The following is a 20,526-nucleotide window of genomic DNA, read 5'->3' on the forward strand; positions in this document are numbered from 1 at the left end:
CTTTAAAGTCTTACTAAGTTACTTTTCAAACACATAATGTAAAATCACTTTGGATTTATCTGAGAATGGAAGCTGTATTAGGATCTGTCCTGTTTGCCTGTACTGGCAGTGCTTGCTGCATGCTTTTCTAAGGGGTTATTTTAAGTACCAAATCTGTTTTTCAGATAATCTGATTTGGCCGGGGCCGTTTCCATGTCAGTGACTGTTAAAGTTAAAACGTGGGCCGAACAGAGGAGCTAAAACGTGGACCAGAATATGGGTGGCAATCAAACAGCATGTATTTACATGTTAACACACAGGCAGGCTTTAACATGGCTGTGCAACTGAAGCTTCAGTGATTTTGCAAGACTCCCTAAACATGTCTGACATCCTACAAGATCGGATCCGACTGGCTGACTTTCTCTCTCCGTCTCCCTCTCTCTCTCTCTCTCTCTCTCTCTCTCTCTCTCTCTCTCTCTCTCTCTCTTTCATTCTCTTGTTCTCCTGATGTCCAATAGAAAATGACATCTGGACTGGAGACACAGTGACTGCATCCTAGCATGCTTTTCCCCCATAATTCACCAGTCACACACAAGCTCCTCAATTGCATGAACCAATCTCAGGCTGTTCTACTGTGCTGACAATAGATGTCAGATATTACCTTCCCTGTATGTGTTTTGTGTGGCCAGACTGAGGCTACACTGAACAGGCAAGCCATAAAGAAGAACTCCTAGATTCTCATTGGACCGCATTTACAAGTTACAAGTTACATGTGACCACCATAACGTTAAAAAGCAGGATTTGTCACTCATTGGGGTCAGTTAAAGCAACATTATATAGCATGTTTACCTTAAAATAGCAGCTTCAAAATCATGTTGATGCTCCACTGACTTATAATATAGGGAATAGCATCTCTATCATTGCCACTCTGGGCTCTGCACACTGCTAGCTGCACTATGTAAATTTGGTGAAGCAGGCAGGACAGTACTCCCAAGAACTGTGTAACACAGTGTAATCCAAGTCATATTTGTGTAAATATTACTGTAACACCGCGTCAGTCTACATGCTTCCTCCAGTGACTGTTCTGTGCCTCTCAGCTTGTCCAGAAATGCATGCAAGTGTGTCCGTGTAGAGGGGTGTCTCAAAGCGCAGATACACTTCCTGACTTTATAGGAGCCCAGAGGCAAGAAATACCAATTCTTGCTTAAGGCTGCTTTAAAAGCTGCAGTCTGCAGTATTTTTTACCAGTTGTGGAAAATTGAGATGCTTAGAGTTATATGAATATTGGTAGAGGTTTACAGCAGACCAAGCTTTTGGAGTATGATCCTAAAGCTAAGACCTCATCTCCAGATAGATGTGTGTAGATGTGTAAACACAACACAAATAAAACCTGGAGACACAATGACAGCGTTGTAACATGCTTCCCCCCCATATTTCACCAGTCACACATGAGCTCTTCAGTTGCATACACCAATCTCATGCTGTTCTATTGTGCTGATGATAGATGTCTGATATTAGCTTCACTCTATGTGTTCTGTCCTTTCACATTGATTTCTCATAACTGACCACTGTTGAGTGCTTTCATAAATACAGACATTCTCTGCTGTATTTAAAGAACTTCGTGTTTGCCCAGTGTTTACTTATGGATTTGGTAGCAAATACAGTGAAGAGGAAACAATTGAACATGCTATTTATGTCCTGTTGTCTGAATAGATAAAATGAGTATTTGAGAACATGCAGTGAATAGATTTGCATAAAATAGAGCAGAACTAAATAGAAGTGAGCAGAATAGCAGAGCTCTTTATTTACTCGGGAGATGAAATCTGTCTTGCACATGCAGGAAGGACATTCTTGAAATTGTAAACACAAAAGAATGAAGCGAGGCCGATTTCAGCAGTGTGCACCAAATCAAGCAGTTGTTTTAGCAGTGTATTTGTCCAATGAATGTTATTTGTTCTCACTGGGACACAAAAGTAAAGGCTGCTTTGTGATGAACTCATCTCAAACTGATGAGTGTGTGAGTGTGTGTGTGTGTGTGTGTGTGTGTTAGTTAATCCTGTACTGATTAATCCCATTGTCTTTTAGCCAGCACACTTTTTACCATTCTAGGTGACTGGAATAACTAAAGAGAGTGTGTGTGTGTGTGTGTGTGTGTGTGTGTGTGTGTATGTGTGTATGTGTGTATGTGTGTGTGTGTGTGTGTGTATGTGTGTATGTGTGTATGTGTGTATGTGTGTATGTGTGTATGTGTGTGTGTGTGTGTGTGTGTGTTTTTATTTATTTATTTCATACCGAATAGATATTCATTATAGCAGAGCAGATTTTTGTTCATTCTCACATTGACAGCCATAGGGGCAGCCGTGGCCTAAAGCTTAGAGAAGTATGTTTAGGACCAGAAGGTCACTGGTTCAATCCTCTGGACCGTCAGGAAGTCGAGAAAGGGGGAGCAAAGGAACAGCACCCTCTACTTCTTCAGCATTCATAGCTGAGGTGGCTACACACTGCTAGTGTGAGTGCTTGTTTATGGCCATGCATGGGATAACCCCTTAAACCCCGGATTAATAATTATTAGCTAACTACTTGATTTGGAATATTGTGTGGGGTCCCACAGGGAGCCTGTTTTATTGACATTAAATTTGACAGCGTCTATAGGGTTAAACATGAAAGTTGAATTTTGTGGCATTACTGTGCAATAGCGATAAAATGTGCTTTACCTTTCCTCTCCTTGACCGCCGTATCGCAGGTTAGTCTCCCTTACATTTAAATGTATAGTATACTTAAGCTGTTTTTCCTACGTGATCAGGAGCTGGGCTCTTTTGAGTCCACAGACTGAAGCCACACTACGAAGTCAATAGCAATAAGCAATAAAGAACGCCTCATAGATTCTCATAGGATCACATTTAGAAAGGCAAACATTGTAAGTTTCGAAGGCAGGATTTTACAGCAGAGCAAGCTTTTGACGTTCTTGTCTAAAACACTTTAGCCAAGGATACCAATGCTGTACATTTTAGATACTCTTACTTTGTGTATTTTTGTTTGTCAACTTCTAGATCATTGATCATCTGTAATTTTTATTATTTCAGTATTGAAGTTTTCATTATTGGCTCTGGGAATTGTTTAATCTTTGTAGTTCCTATTTGAATCACTTTGCTTTTCAGCAATGGATCATTAGTCAGTACCTTATCTAAGCACAAATCTAATTTGAGAATTAGAGCCTGTTGTCTAAACATAGGGCAGCAGTCCCCAGATTAGCTTCATCTCTGACTCTGATTGACTTCTGTTCATGCGCTTTGCTGTGCACTGATTAGTCTGAACTCTGTGCCTATCTTTGCTATAAATTGTGTTCTCTCCTTCTTTTTAGGAGCCATTTTATTGGATTCGGGGTAATGATAGCACTGCATTTGTCTCCTCCCAGGATCAGTCTATAATGGGTCTGTGAGAGGTGTTCATTATTCATAGCAGACAGTGATGGTCTGTAGCAGTGTGAGTTTATACATGATTAATAGATTAATCCAGATAATATAGTAATGTTGTAAACACTATGTGGACAAAAGTCTTGAGACCAACACCTACACGTTCACAGATTTTTCCAAAATCAAGAGTGCATCTTGCTTTTGTTAAAGTAACTGTCTCTAAGGTGCACCATCATTCCAGAAAATACAGTTCCACTCCTCCACAGCTCATTACTCAGGAGCTTTAGTGACAGTATTATCCGGGCCACACAAAGTGCACACACAGGGTTTTGTAATAATTATGCAGCAGTTTCGTTCTTTAATCTTGCACTACAGTTTCTAGGCTAAAGTAGCATTAGCTAGTAAATGTTAGCTAACTCTCTAACAGAGCTATACTAACATATAGCTATAGTCCTATAGCTAGTGGTCCGGTCATAAAAGACAATATACAGTCACAAATCCATGAACATAGTCCATCTCTGCTGTTTCACATCAGCACATCAGCAACCGTATTTAATAGGTATTTGGTTAATTGACTCCTCGTGTATTGCTTTCCTGCATTTACCAGAATTACATTGCAACATGAGCCTGGTCTCAAGCCTATTGAAATGTAATTGCTGCTTTGATTAAATTTAGCTTTAATTGAGCTTTAAATGAATCATTGAAAAAGTGTCTCATCCTTACCCATGATTAATGTGAGCAGTATGTGTATACAGTGCACCGCTATGGTGGTTTCCTATATCTTCCTAAGACCCGGAGAAAAGGTTTTGGTATTCAGAGGTTTTAGATAATTTGATAATTTAGATAAAGTGATATCAAGAAACATGTTATGGCAAATGTTTTTAAAAGAATTTCTGATATGTCCATTAATGTGGGTCTTGTTTGATCACAGATTGTAGAGGTAATATAATGATATCCTGCTCATTTTCATTTCATGAACATTAACCCTATTTAGAGAAAGGGACACTAAACAGCTGAGTAAAATCCTTCTGGCCTCATTCCTGAAGTATGGAAACTGGGTCGGCACGATATATGTTGCAAACAACTCAATGGAGAGAAATTCACGTCTATAATGCACATTGCGATAACAATATGTTGTGTAGCCTTCATGGTAAAAACTGGTTAAATGGTGCTTGACATAAAAGCAAGGACTCCACATGTCTGCCACAATGAGAAAAAAACATTACTGGGTCTCGGGAGGATATAGTCACAGGCACAGTTCATAGATTCAGAGTTTTGTGCATGATATACATTCTTTGCTGCTGGTCTCTTTAGCTGGAAGGGTTAAAAAAAGGTTAATTGAGAAAAAAAATTGAATACTTTCTGTAGCTTTACACGAATTGTATAATCACAAGGTGTGTTTGTATTGTGTTTAATCTGGAAGGCTGAAATAGAGTAATCAGCTCATGTGGTTCTGTGCTGATGAGGATGCACATTTGTAGCAATTAATCTTAATGAAGATGGGCTGTTCTGCGCTGGTGCTGCCGGCCCACTGGTCAGAGAATGTGGCTTTGAAGACTGTGGGTTTCATTCTAGCTGATAACATCTTGCTGCTGCCAGTGTGGCCTTGAGCCAGACCCTTAGCCCCAAGTTACTCCAGGTTTGCTGGAGCATGGCTGACCCTGTGCCCACTCCTCTGACCACTGCTGTTGAAATGGAAATGCATGCAGAGTGGCAAAGACTGGCAATTGATTATTAATGGGCTTATCTACAACTGCTGTATTTTTGGTTGAGGATAAGAACCAGGATAGTGTCAGTATAAAGGCTATGGAAGTTAAGGTGGATTAAATAGATTTTTAGTCAAGATGAAGTGGGGGCTCTTTAAAGCATTGAGAGAGGACCAAATATTACCAATAATCCTATTAAATATGTGGAGTGTTTTTTTCTCCTTCTTTCAATTGGTGATTGCTTCTTTCTGGTGGATCCTTTAAGCAGAAGTGAAAGTAGAACCTTGATTTATTGCATAAAATGTATATTTACTTCCTCTGTGGCAAACCTACTGTCACATGGACTTGGCACTGAGATTAAAAAGCAGGCCCAGTCTCATTATGATACCACCAGCACTATACTTATCTTTGCGACAGAAGTGCAACAGCTGTCATCTACTCCTTTTCACCTGCCACCTTAGACAGTACTTCAGTACTTCAGCGCAAAATATCCCTATTTATCCCTATGGCTCTCTTTAGTTCCAGACACATAATCAGGCAATTTTTTTAAATGCACTTTAATCTGTCCACTGCACTTCAAGTCCAGTGAATAACCTAAAATAGTACAATGTCTAGTGACCTCATATGAACTCAAGTTGTAAACTGCCCCCCCCCCCCCCCCCAAAAAAAAAATAAAAAAAAATAAAATAATAATAATGTAACAAGGCGTTGGTTAATAACTTACAGCTGGTCTTTAGCAATGGAGGTAAATGATGCTTTGAAAATGTAAGCAATTAACAAACCTTACGTCTGTATTAAAGCAGTGTTGGAACAGACTGTTACTGTACTCTTTATTGCAGTATTTAGGCAACATTGCACATAACATAACATGCACATTTGTCATAAGGTCTAGAAAAATACACTAAATAAAGATTACAGATCAAGCCACAGTTTCCTACACTATCAAAAGACTCTTGAAAACTGGAGAAAGGTCTGGATGACTCAATCCACAACTGCATCCGAAGACAAGTTTCTAAGAGTCTACAGTTTATGTGATAAGCTGTGCTACAAGGTGTTGTCATGTGAGTTGCCAAGTCTCAGTGTTAGTTTGACAGGCCATTGCTAAGATGGCAAAACAAGAAAAGCAGGCTTGCAACACTGCCAGTGGACTACAAAAAATGGGAGTGTTCTAAAACATTTGACTGGTAGTGCACAGTACAGTCCTTCATCACATAGCGTTTGTCTGCGAGCGTGTACAAGTGGCTTATTCTGTAAGTCTGTAGTCAGTGTCGGTCTTCAGAGTGCTGCAGCTGAGTGTGTGATGGATTGGACAGTGTGGTTAAAAGTGAAGCCCTGTGGTGTGCTATTTAATACGGTGAGGTATGAGCTGGCACGCTCCCAAACACGCATACACACCTCATGTGCTTTGATAACACACAGCAACTCTAAAGATCAGCCAGCTCACTCCAGCCTTTTAATATGGATGAAATATGCTCCCTCTGTAAATCAGTTTGGCTGTGTGCATATGTCCATTTTGCATTGTGTGTGTGTGTGTGTGTGTGTGTGTGTGTGTGTGTGGGGGGGGGGGGGGGGGTGTATGTGTGTGTCTTGTATCTGTATGGTTCTAGCAGGTAAGAGGAGCTGAATCATTGCAAAAAATGTACCCAATATTACGCACTATTAATTGACTTTCAGCATTAGCTTCACATACGTGGGTTTTGATCATTTGTTACTCTTGCATAGCATAAATGTCTTATGTACCATTAAAACTCTTCTGTAGGTTCAGTTCAGTTTACAGCACACCTACACATAACTAAATGAGGAAACCGTAGTGCTAAATAGTTTATATAGTTAGGCTCCCCAGAAACGAAGAGAGCAAGAGAGGGCACTATTCAGTCCATCAAAGCCTTGTTTTCAATGCCCTTAAAAGGCTTCCAGAAACGATTGCGTAAAACACAGCAGAAACCACAGTTCCTCGGAAACACTCCCAAGTAAAGCTGTGGCCTGCAAAAGAACATGCTTAATGGCTGAACCTAGGAGAAGTACAAAAGCTGAAAGTAACAGGATGTAACGAGGGAGCTGTGTAACTCTGTTTTTCCTGCTTTGTCTCCTACTGCAGCACTGTGTCCTGGCCTTCAAGTTCATCCTGGCCTTCATTATTCCAGATGTGCCAAAGGACATTCAGATCAAGCTGGCCAAGCTGGAGTTTGAGTCCCTTGAAGCACTGAAGAAAAAGGTAAACACCTACACTGTCTGTCAGAAGGTTGGGCTTTTTACTATTTTTATATTTTTCCATTTGATTCTCACAGCTTCTTCAGAGTAAAGATAGCACATGCAGATGTTCTGTTAACATAGCAGTTATTTATTAATGCTTTGAGGATAGTGCTTAGCACAGCATAGAATTTCATATTGGATCATTGAAAAGTCTCTTAATTCATTAAACAAAAGTGTTGAACAATGAGTAAGTATTGATGCATATTAACTAGATACTGATTATGGCACAAAGGTAATAACCTCAGTTAAGCAGGGCCATGATGAAGACAGATGAAGGCCATCTGAAGACCTTCTGAACGATCTAATTAGTCTATTCCTCTAAATAAAGAGCAGGAAGGACAGTGGTGCTTGGTGGTTTGTGAACCATTTAAAAATAAGATACTTCTGCCTCTCAAAAGTTTGCAAAATCTAATAACCCTCATAAAGTTCTGGTCAACTTTGTGTAGAAATAAAGAAAAAGGGGTTTCAAGCACCACTATATAATAAAATATTTGACTGAATATGTATAATGTTGAATGCTCTGATAACACAATTTAAGGTACTACTGTGTTAACATTTTGACTAAAATAATGATTTTCTAACTACTGTTAAAAGCACAGTTTGTGTCTGTAGGGTGACTGTCTGCATACTGATTGCCTCCTGAGCATGTTTTACTGTATGCTCTGTTCACACTGTGTCAACATCTCATAAGCCCCAGTGCATATTATGAGGTAATATTGCAGGTCTAGTTAGTATTAGCTGCATGGATGCTGCTGCAGACTGGAAGAAATAGAAAGACACAGAGAGCTCGCATTATTACTCATCCTTCATCACTAAATGATCCAGAGAGAACACGTGTGTGTGTGTGTGTGTGTGTGTGTGTGTGTGTGTGTGTGTGCATGCGTGTAAATGTTGGTTAATGAGGCTGGGCTATTTTGGCAGATGTTTATCACCTTGCATGCAGCAGAAGTAGGTCAATCTCAAACACAGGCACACATGTATGTTCATGTGCACACTCACACCCACACAAATACACAGCTTTCTGGTCCTTTCAAAAGGGTGATTTTGCCAACAAAGGAAATAAGCAGACTGAGGCTTTACTTTAAAAATCACAGAACCTGAAAAGCAGAAAACTAAAAAGCTAAAACTTGTTTTCAATAATGCATTAAGTGCAATTCTGAGCCCAAGGCCAGCAATATCAATGAGTATAATACACAGTATATTAATATGAATCTACATAGCATAGTCTATTTAGAATTCCAGTTGAATGTCCGGGAGGAAACAAAGCACAATTCATCTTTCCTGTGAATTTAGCCCACTTTAACTGAATCTCTTTGGTTTTGTGCAGAGCCAAGCCTATGGCCGGTAAGTGTGTTTCCTGGCTCACGTGATACGGCACGGTTGCATTGTGAATAATAATGAGCAGGCAATGACTCCAGCAGTGCACTCTAATCTTTACTGTAAGCCTTATGTGTTTATGCCCTCAGTAACTACAGATGTGCAGTGATATGGCATCTTGCCTAATAATGTGATGAATGAATCTGAATGGTGGAAATGTTTTCTACATTCACAGGCATTCCTTTAGTTCATATCAGTAGCTAAGCTGCTGCCTGCAGATAGTATGATCTTGCTGGTATTTGTAGTACCTTTAATAAAATAACTGTTAGTAATAATCATTAATGATCATCTTAAAATGTTTCAAGCATGATTGTCTCTGGTTTCTAATTGCCCTGATTAGTGCTGTCAAAATTAATACCATAAATTATTCACACCGCTCTGCAAACTGCTGATGTGCTATATTTCGCAGGTTCTTTTAATGGCTCCCCTTGTTTAAACAAAAAAAGTGTTTTATCTAGTGCCATTCTTGAAATTTGTGTATAACCAAAGTACAGTGAAGTAACTCTTACAAACGATGAAAGCAATGAAACAAGTCGGCAGCAGAATACACAAGCTCTGTGACCGTAAGAGGCTTCAGTCACATAGGATTTTGACCATTGACAGCATGTATGATTTTTGTGAAATATACATATATAGTGGCCTGCAAAAATGTGGTCACCCCCTTTCAAGATCAAGAAGATGAATTTGTCTCCAAAAGGCCAAAAGATAAAGTATTCTTCTTGTGAAATATTCCTTAAAACATTCAAAGCACAATAAGTGTATTATTTTGGTTTTGTACAATATCAGAGTTTTGAGAGATTAGAGGTAACTTATACCAGGTCTTAGACCTTAATTTACTTGTTAGTGCTAGGACCCGTTCAGTCTTTGTTAGGCAAGAAAACCCCTCAAACCTTGTGTAAACAATCAGCAGCCATGGACTCCTCTAAGCAGCTCCCTAGTAAATAAAATAACTGATGCCCACAGAGCAGGAGACTATAAGAAAATGATGCAAAGCATTTTTAGGTGGCTATTTCCTCGGTTTGTAAAGTAATTAAGAAATGGCAGTTAACAGGAAAAGTGGAGGTCAATTTGAAGTCTAGAAGGCCAAGTAAACTTTTCAAGAAAACTACTTGTAGGATTGCTAGAAAGGCAATCCTAAAAAATGACTACAAAAAACCTTCAGGAAGATTTTGCATTCCCTAGAGTGGCTGTGAACTGTTCTACTTTGCAGCACCTGGACAAATATGACCTTCATTGAAAAAATCTTCATACATCGCATGCCTGTTCTCCAAATAAATATTAGAGTAGAAAGATTTTCTTGAAAGTTTAACAAATTAGTACCTCCTTTTTTTTTTATTACTTTTCATACTATTACATATACTGTATGGGCAGTGGATAGAAGTGAGGGAGCTCTGAATTCTGTAAACTCAAAATTCTGTAAAATTCTGTTCTATAAAATAAACTAGCATGAATCCACATGGATGAGCAATGGAAAAAGTATTGTGCCCTGATTGTGTTGTAGCAACAACAACAATAACAATATTAATGGAAGACGAACAGCACATGACTGATGCAGCACACACAACGTTCAGCAAAGACCCATGCAAACGGAAATCTCAAGCGGAAATGAAGCAAGGTGTGACTGCTGTGATGATTGAGAACGTTCCTTTAATTAGATGTGAAGTGATGGGAGGGACTCTGCCGAAGTTTCATCTGGCTAACATTTGTTTTAATTTAGCGAAGAGTCACAGGTTGTAAAGTACATATTGATTATATTGATTATGTTTCAGGATGATTGAGGATGTGATATTTCTAAGCTTCACACTGCTCTCCTTTTTCACAAACTCTATCCGACTCCAGCTCTGCCCTTTGTCAATGCATTTGGTGTATCTTCCACAATGTAGCTTCATCACAATGATGGGCATAAGCTGATAGTCTCAGCAGTGCAACCTGCCTTCGTTAGCATTTAGAAGTGCATACTGCACTTACAGCCTGATGAAAGGATTGCCAAATCAGTGCCACTGCCAAGAACCTCTCCGAGTGTACTAACAGAGAGGATAAAAAGACTCAGCACAGCGTTTTAGTGAGTGCAGCGTTGTTAGCATTGGGAGACGTTAGTCGCTGTGCTACTAAAACTTCTGTTTCAGTTCTAGACTGGCTTTGCCACTTGCAGTGAGAGATTGGGACAGTGAGGTAAAAGGATGTAGGTCAGTACATATGCATCATATTAGAATGTCAGTGTTTTACTGCATAGTATTTCTATAATGGCATTCACAGATAAATGTGACGGGTGTAAAGTTAGTATTTAGTAATTACATGCAATAACTCCCTCAGGTCTGGAATGCATTGACACCACCAGACTCCCCAGACATCAAACATATCTTACTTTGAGAAACTTGAGGAGCATGGAAAAGTTTGGGCACCTTTGCCATCTTTATCAAGATCTTATATACAGTTAGTTGTTTATCATAGCATAAAAAAATAAAATCACCAATGTGGCCTGTACAAACGCTTGGTCATCTACCAAAGAAAAGGCCTGGGTTCTTTTCAACAAGGTGTTTGAGAAAAAAAATTCTGAAAATCACATTGTCTGATTTTTAAAGAATTAATTTGTAAATAATGGTGGAAAATAAGTATTTGGTCACTTACAAACAAGCAAGACTTCTGGCTGTCACAGACCTGTAACTTCTTCTTTAAGAGGCTTCTCTGTCCTCCACTCATTACCTGTATTAATGGCACCTGTTTGAACTCATTAACAGTATAAAAGACACCTGTCCACAACCTCAAACAGTCACACTCCAAACTCCACTATGGTGAAGACCAAAGAGCTGTCGAAGGACACCAGACACAAAATTGTAGACCTGCACCAGACTGGGAAGACTGAATCTGCAATAGGCAGCAGCTTGGTGTGAAGAAATCTACTGTGGGAGCAATAATCAGAAAATGGGAGACCTACAAGACCAACGCTAATCTCCCTCGATCAGGGGCTCCACGCAAGATCTCAGCCCGTGGGGTCAAAATGATCACAAGAATGGTGAGCAAAAATCCCAGAACCACACGGGGGGACCTAGTGAATGACCTGCAGAAAGCTGGGACCAACGTTACAAAGGCTACCGTCAGAAACACACTACGCCAGGGACTCAGATCTTGCAGTGCCAGACGTGTTCCCCTGCTTAAGCCAGTACATATCCGGGCGCGTCTGAAGTTTGCTAGAGAGCATTTGGATGTTCTGGAAGAGTATTGGGAGAATGTCTTATGGTCAGATGAAACCAAAGTAGAACTGTTTGGTACAAACACAACTCGTTGTGTTTGGAGGAGAGTGAATGCTGAGTTGCATCCAAAGAACACCATACCAACTGTGAAGCATGCGGGTGGCAACATCATGCTTTGGGGCTGTTTCTCTGGGACTAGGACGACTGCTCCGTGTACATGAAAGAATGAATGGGGCCATGTATTGTGAGATTTTGAGTGCAAACCTCCTTCCATCGGCAAGGGCATTGAAGATGAAACGTGGGTCTTTCAGCATGACAATGATCCCAAGCACACTGCCAGGGCAACAAAGAAGTGGCTTCGTAAGAAGCATTTCAAGGTCCTGGAGTGGCCTAGCCAGTCTCCAGATCTCAACCCCATAGAAAACCTTTGGAGGGAGTTGAAAGTCTGTGTTGCCCACCGACAGCCCCAAAATATCACTGCTCTAGAGGAGATCTGCATGGAGGAATGGGCCAACAGACCAGCAACGGTGTGTGCTAACCTTGTGAAGACTTACAGAAAATGTTTGACCTCTGTCATTGCCAACAAAGGATATATAACAAAGTATTGAGATGAACTTTTGTTATTGACCAAATACTTATTTTCCACCATTATTTGCAAATAAATTCTTTAAAAATCAGACAGTGTGATTTTCAGAATTTTTTTTCTCATTTTGTCTCTCATAGTTGAGGTCTACCTATGATGTCAATTACAGGCCTCTCTAATTTTTTTAAGTGGGAGAACTTGCACAGTTGGTGACTGACTAAATACTTTTTTTCCCCACTGTATATCAGTAAGGCTATCTGAAGAGTGGAATAAACTCCAGCTCAAGATTTAAGAGATCGAGTTGGCTGCAAGGAGTGTTTGTAAGCTGCGATTGCTTCCAAAAAGGTTATTACCCTGACTCTGCAAGGTGTCTGAATGTTTGCTCAGACCACATTGATGATTGATTATATATATATATATATATATATATATATATATATATATATATATATATATATATATATATATATATATATATATATATACACACACCAAAAAAGGGGGTATAATTGTATACAACAATAGAATTCCACTTGTAATTCATAAATACAGTCTATAGTTCAAGCTGATTCTATTTTATATTTATATTTCATTTATATCTCACAGATTTCATGAACATGGAACATGGAAAACGACCAATAATGCTTCACTGCCTGAATACGTAGGCTTATAGCTGTATTTGGCATTTAGCTACAAAGCCGCAGCAACATGTAGCCTTTGAGTCCAGCTGTTTTTCCATATGTTCAGCAGATTGTGAGGGTGTAAGCAGCTGTCTGCAGGGGGGGTACAGGTCTACATTGCTTTAGACGAAAGTGGAAGGCTGAAAATAGCAGTCACTCACAGAAGCAATGGAAACCCCCCGTTAGCAGCCAGCACTGGAAAGCAACCTGTTGCGTACTTGTGGAGGTGAACTCTAGGAAAAGGCCACTTTGCCAATAGCTTGGGTTACTAGCTCGATTGCTCTTTGGTAACAAGGCTAAAGTTACCAATACCAACACCAAGGCACGTTTTACTCAGAAAGCAATAGCGTAAGTGGCACATGACAGTTGACATCTGAGAACAGACAGTTATATTAGACTCCATTTTAATAAAAAAAAAAGGCTAAATGAATTAGTCCTTAAGATTTTGGTCTGTTTCTTTTCCTCCTCCGATTACTTCTTGCTGTAGGCCAATGATCCTCCTATGCAATCTGACCATCCCACATAATACACTGCAAGTTAATGAAGAAATAAAGGCTGTGTGTTGTTGTGTGTGCTGAATAAAAGCTGATAATGACGTCTGCACTCACATTGCTGAAGCACGGAGCACGAATAGCGTCCTCTACTCTACGATGTGGCTGCAGAGTAAATCACATATAACCGGTGACGGTTGATTGCTCCAATAACATCCGCTCCTCACGGGCAGATGGCTGTGTTTACGTTTGCCTGTGGGATTCAGGATGAAACAGCTGCGTTTTTACCACTTGTTTGGTACCAGTGGTTTCAGTTGATGGATGCCACAAATCTCATAACCGTATACTGTTTGCAGAGAGAGAGGGAGAGGGAGAAAAACAACAGCTCGTAAAAGCAATCCATATATGGTGGTAGTCACTGGTTTACCCTGGCTTTGAAGGTGACGTCAGAAGTGTAGTTATGACATGTTAGAAAAACTGGTTGTCCTGTGTTGATTCCAGTATTTCAGGGACGCAGGGTGGAAAAAGCAGTGCGAATCAGGGCACCCGCATGATGGTGTTTGTCAGGAAGCATATGCTCTCTCGCCTCGCAGCCCCGGCTGGTGTTAGAGGAAAAGGAAGGAGTGAGTTGTCTGAGGCTCTGTTCATGCCTTGAGCAGTAGACGTGTCCTTTGCTATCCTTTTGATGAGAAACAAAGCCAGTGACGCTTTCCTGACAGACTGAAGGAATTAAATGAATCATCAGACTGGAAATGTGTCACTGGCTCTTGGCACCTTTTTTGACAGTGGAATGCTCAGTGTGCTCCTGATGTTCAAGAGTGGAGTTAGTTCCAGTATTGCCTAGTGAACAAAGTTACATTTATGGCATTTGGCTGACGCTCTTATCCAGAGCAACTTACAAGGTTACTCGTATTACAGAGGTGGGCCAATGTAGTGTTAGGAGTCTTGCCCAATGACTCTTATTGGTGTAGCGCAGCATAGTCACCCAGACTGGGAATCGAACCCCAGTCTCCCACCTGGTGAGGTAGCTCACTAGCAGGTAGTGGTATTATCTGTTGCTCCACACCAACCACATAGTTACAAAGTTACACAAGTTATAATGCGCCACCTCAGCACTCCCCACTGTGTAACTGGTGGTGGTCTGCAGTTCCCAAACACTTCCACTTTTCAATAATACCACCCACCAGTTGATGGTGGAATATCTAGGAGGGAAGAAATTTTACCAACTGACTTGTTGCAACGGTGGCATCCTATTACAGTACCATGCTGGAATTCAGTTAGCTCTAGAATGACCCACAAATGTTTGTAAAGGCAGATCGCATGGCTAGATGCTGGATTTTGTGGCAATGGGACTGAATTAAACATCTGAATTTACTTTTGTCCATGGTGTATCTTTGTTTTGCAGTCATCATGTCAAGATGCTAATAATTCTCTTTTTTAGAACACTATATTAATACTCACTAGGGCCTTCTTGCTCTCAAAACAGCTTCAATTCTTTATGGCATGAATTTCACAAGATGTTAATTTTTTTTGCCCTCTCACATCACAAAGGTGTTTTATTGGATGCATCTCGTCTCCAAGTTCATCGTGTTGAGCATTCAGAGATGCTTTTCTGCTCACTACAGTCATACAGAGCGGCTATATGAGTTAGCAGTACCATAGCCTTTCTGTTAGCTTGAACCAGTTCTTTGTTGACTTCTCATCAACACAGCGTTTCCTTCCAAAACTCAGTTATAATAGAAGCCATTGCACAGTTGCTGAATAAAGATTCTCAGAGAAAAGGACTATATAAGGTACATTAAAAGCCATTACGCTCTAACAATACAAATGTTATTATAATATTTAGACGGAGAGAGTAAGTTTTTAACAATAGAGAAACGCAGGAAACAAGCTGGCATCAATGCATGAATCATGCATAGTCAGACAAGTCAGACAAGAGAGCACCCACACCAAATAGTCTTCCCTCTGGACAACTAGTCCCATCTCTGCTATACAAATTTACCCTGTTCTTCTATTATATACTTTCTGTTATAAAGACTGTTTCTGTCTTTTGTCTTTCTAGGCCAGGAAAAAGTAATCAACTGTGCACTACAGTGCTGCACCATTCCTTTAGCTGTGTTTAGGAAATAGCAGCCCAATAGGCATTAAATTTAAATTAAATGTTTTCCACAGTTTATTTTAGCTGGTAAAGTCCAGAACTGCTGGTAAACTTGTTCTGCAGCAGCTGTTTCAGCAGTTTCTGCCTGCAACATTTCTGAGGCTGTGTGTGAAGAGTCTTTCTTTTCCACTGCTACTGTTGAAAAGCTTTTAAACCACCCCGCTACAGCTTCCTCACATAATCAATACCAACATGTCCAAGCAATTATCCTAACACGCACATTACAGCCTCCCGTGGAAACCAAAGCGTTTGCTCTGCTGAGAGTGGGACGGTTGGGAAAGGCTGCCAGCTTTCTGTGGACTTTTGACTCGAAACCTACTGCAAATTCAGTCGGAGATGGGGATAAGTTTCTTCAGATGGCTCTCGATTCATCTTTGCTTTGAGAGCATCACAAATGAGCAGGAACTGGATCTAAAAGAAAATGCATTACCTTCTCAGACAGATGGCTTCAATTTCCTTATTGGCTTGACTTGCTTCAAGTTTGTTTTCCCTCAGTACTTTTATACTCTCAATACATTAACCTGGCAGAGCTCAGTCTAGCCGCCTTGCAGCAATTCCAGTGGTGAAGCATTTTCAGCCTTTTTTCGTATTTTGTGCTTCATTGGTTCTACGTTTTTTATTGAGAGAACTACTGAACACTGTGGTGAGAGTATTGTTTGTGGTCCCTTTTAATTACCACTCTTGTGCTTTGAGAGATAACCAAAGGCCAGCCTCTGTGAGCAAGGCCCAGTGAAAAGCATAGTGTCAGCACATCTGCCTGCATTGATCTCGCTTTTGGCTTGAAAAGTTAATTGCACATAACACTTTTTCACTGAGGATGTAATTTACTCTGGTTTGCAGGCAGCAGAATTAATTGATTAAACGCAGCTCAGGCTGCATCAGTCTAGAGAATGTCTTTAATGGGGGGAAAAAAGCTATATATTTAAAAATAATTCAATCTGCTTAATAGTATCCAGGCCTGGTGGATGGATTTAGGTCCCTCGTAAGTTGCAGCGCAATGCGGTTTACGAGCTTTGCTTGCCTTTTTCGCAGAGGCAATGTGATTTCAAAGATTGAGTTGTTCCTTTTACGCTTGCCTTTTTTTTAAAGAAGCTGTCAGAATAGCATGTCATTTAGTCTTAAATATCAGTGCTGGTACCCACCACCATGGCTTACAGTGTGAGTCATTCAAGATCAGACAGTTCTGAGTCACATTTAGAGCTAAGAGCTCCATACTGGGCTGTTAAGAAGCAGTTCTTTGCTTTAAGACGCAGCTTAAGGTAAATAAACTGCATTGACAGCAACTCTCCGAATGACTCACTGTCTTCCACTTTAGTCCCTAAATACTGTATAAATCAATAATATCTGATCATTGTTGTTTTTCTTCTTTTCAGAAAATGCTGGAGGCTGCAGAGATCCCAAAGACTGATAAGTGATGCGGAGCAAAGAGCCCAACAACAACAACGCAGGCTCTGATTCAGCTCTGATCATGCAGATTTTGAACTGACCCAGGTGTTTACATACAGTACACAATCAAGCATTACATGTAACCATCCACGAATATGCACTCCTGCCCGTCACAAAGACTTACTTTGCTGACAACGCTACGCTTTAATTCTTATCTCAAGTTGTTTTTAACTGGGTGGTTCTATTTGGAACTGGTTTTAGAAGATGTTCAAATGTATCCAGACCGAAACACCCTGTTCCCTCTGAATACGTCTATAAGACTAAGCAGTGCCTTTATTTATCACTATACAATATCACATGCATTACTGCTATGGTGTACTGAAGCTATGTACACACTGCACGGTACTTGAAGCCAAGTAAACCTGACGCCCTTCTCTGAAAATAAATGTGTAAACTATTACAGTGACAAATGTGTTGCTGTATTTGCTGTCTGGCACCAATTTGAGCTGATCTGCGAGTCAATACTGTAAAGGGTTTGAATGAGTTGAGCATGTATTGTTTGTCTAGGCTGTATGTGATTCACACATTACATTAAATAAGTTCTAAAACTCACTGGAAAGATTGGATTTTGTAAATAGTTGGTGAAGCAGCTGCTATCTCAAAATGCAAATACCCATTTAAATGGCCTCAGAGTTTAATGCATGCTCCTGTCACCCTTTATTTATCAACTGGCGATTTGAAACATCAGGCATAACAGAAAGGCTGTCTTTGCTTCTTTTTTTTTTTAAGTAGAGTTGTTACAATTACAGCCAGCTCTGTGACAGTTTTTGATTGTGTATGAGGTGATCTATTTAAAAACACAATCATAATTTGTTAAGAAATCAATCATATAATAGAAAATCATGCATGCGTGTACTTGGTTGAATATTATGATGTTATGATTATCTGATATAGCTAGTTATATTATCTGATAGAACTAGATATAGGTATAGCTCTCTAAATATCTCTTGCCATTATGACTACTACTAGTTATACCAAAACTCTGATCCATGCCTTCATATTCTCCTGTATTGATTACTGTTACTCACGTTTTACTGGTCTTCCCGCTAGAACTGCTAGCAAGCTTCAGTTCCTCCATAAACTCAGCAACATCTCAGCAAACTCCTTCACACATCACTCCCATTCTACCATTAAACCATTTAAACCAACTTATCCTAGAGAGCTAGTCCACTTTTACAGCCCCCCTTGTACCCTCCGATTTTTGGACAGTAGTTTACTTACTCACTGTCTTGTTGGAACCCAATTTCACAGTTTAGATGGTTTGAGTTTTCCACTGAAGAATTCTGATGTAGTCCTCCTTTATTTTTCCATTTGCTGACTGCAAAACCGCTATAGGTGACCGATCCTTCAGTGGTATGGCATCTAATTGTCCATTTTAAACATATGTATGTCATTCTTATAATATATTCTAATTCTGGTATATACTGTATTATTAATTTAATTTATAACGGAAATTTAGGACTATGAAAGGAACTGTGGAGTCATGACATAAGTAAATGTTGAGAGAAAGACCACACCCTAAGTTCCTCCTTCTTGGCCCTGTATATACCCACTGCTACTCACTTCACCTTCGTGACGAACTCACGTCCACCCTGTCTCCTCCCTTCTTCTCCAAGCCCACCTCAACCACAGGGGGGCTCAGCTTTCCTGTGAAGCTGCCCTGAACTCCAGCCCAGTAGTCTTTAAGAGTTCACCTCCCCGTAACAGCCTTTAAGGGCGTGATCCATACTAGCAAAACGGAACATTTATTGTTATTATCATTGCAGAGATTGTCATGCCTGGTCCTGAAGAACCACTGCTCTGCTTATTTTAGAGGTTCCCCTGTTCCCAACACACCTGATCCAACAAATGAATTTTAACAGGCCCTTCCTAAGGTGAACTGGGAGTGTTTAAGCAGAAAAAGCTCTGCGATATGCAGGGCAGTGATACTCCAGGACCAGGAGTGAGGATTGAGAAGCGCTGTCTGGGCTGTCCAAGAACAAAAGCCTTTGCCTTGTTCCTTCCACCTAATGAAAGGATCTTTCAGTACCCCATTAATGAGCTTAATATTTCACTGTGCATTTTAGGTGAGGTAGACGTATCGTGGTGGTACACAAAGTGCTGGCATCCCCAAACTCTGGAAACTTAAGGACAGTCTAAACTCATCCACTGTGCTTAAGCACTCTGATGCCTTATGAGATGAATCAGACTGGAAACGCACACACACACGCATACGGTCCACTGACCACAGCATCGGGCAGTGTGAAAGGTCATCGCTGTCATAGTGCGCAGGACAGCTCTAACTAGGGCACAGCTTATCCCTGCCTGCCCCAACACAGAGTAATGCCTCAGTCATTTATTCATAGTGTGCGGGGACAGTGACGAGCTGGAACATACTGCAGAGTGTGTGTGTGTGTGAGAGAGAGCGTGTCCAAGTCTCCGATGCCCCTGGAAGGTGCTAGGTTACTTGAGATACCTGCCAGCAATACTTGGCAATAAATTACAGTAGAGGACCTTTCAACAGTATCTGTTGAGCCGCCACTTTATGGTGTAACTTCTCTCCTTACGCTGCTCAAGGTGAAGAACACAGGTCTTGCTCTGCAGGGTGGCGGTAGTTCAGCAGATAAAGAGAGAACCAAGGCTATGACTCAGTAGGTCTTTGGTTAAATCCCAGCTTACAGCTACTATCATAATGTGAAGCATTTATCCTCCAGTCACTCCAGAGCAACTGCCCTTATAATTAAACTGAAGTTGGTTTGGTCAAAAGTATCAACTAAACATACACTAAAATCATACACTACACTGCTGAAAAGAACTCTGGTCAGAAGTTTATATACACTCATCATGGACATGAATAGGATGGCAATATTGGATTTTCAGTAATTGGGTTTTTAAATTTTTTGTTTTCTGGAAATAACATGGTCAAATTAAAGTAAACGTATGCATACAGCCCATGTAATCGTTGGTTAAATATCCCCTGAAGTTGTACCTTCAACCAGATGCTTTGCCATCAACAAGCTTCTGGCAGAATTCTGCTGGGATATTTGACCAATCTTCTTTGCAGAACTGGTTGAGATCAACTCATTTTGTTGTATTTTAGGTACAGGTTGATGTCAGGACTTCTGGAAGGCCATTCCAAAAGCTTAATCTTTGCCTGGTTTATCCATATCCATGTTTGGGGTCACTGTTGTCTTGGAACCCAATTGTATCCAAATTTCAACCATCTAGCTGCTGGTTTGAGGTTCTGCTGAGGAATTCAGAGCTTCCAAT

At 40.4% G+C, this 20,526-nt stretch overlaps 1 protein-coding gene across 2 annotated transcripts in view; it reads left to right on the plus strand.

Annotated features, from left to right (window-relative positions):
* ano10a (anoctamin 10a) overlaps nt 1-17,829 on the plus strand; it is a 34,805-nt gene extending 16,976 nt beyond the window's left edge. For both annotated transcript variants that reach the window (XM_072679668.1, XM_072679667.1), the window contains 2 exons: nt 7,197-7,313; nt 17,205-17,829. In XM_072679668.1, coding sequence (XP_072535769.1) covers nt 7,197-7,313; nt 17,205-17,246 — 159 coding nt within the window. In that variant the 3' untranslated portion in view covers nt 17,247-17,829. The remainder of the gene's footprint in view (nt 1-7,196; nt 7,314-17,204) is intronic.
* Nucleotides 17,830-20,526: the final 2,697 nt, after the last annotated feature.

The sequence above is a fragment of the Salminus brasiliensis genome, chromosome 5, assembly GCF_030463535.1.
Source record: "Salminus brasiliensis chromosome 5, fSalBra1.hap2, whole genome shotgun sequence".
Classification (NCBI taxonomy): domain Eukaryota; kingdom Metazoa; phylum Chordata; class Actinopteri; order Characiformes; family Bryconidae; genus Salminus; species Salminus brasiliensis.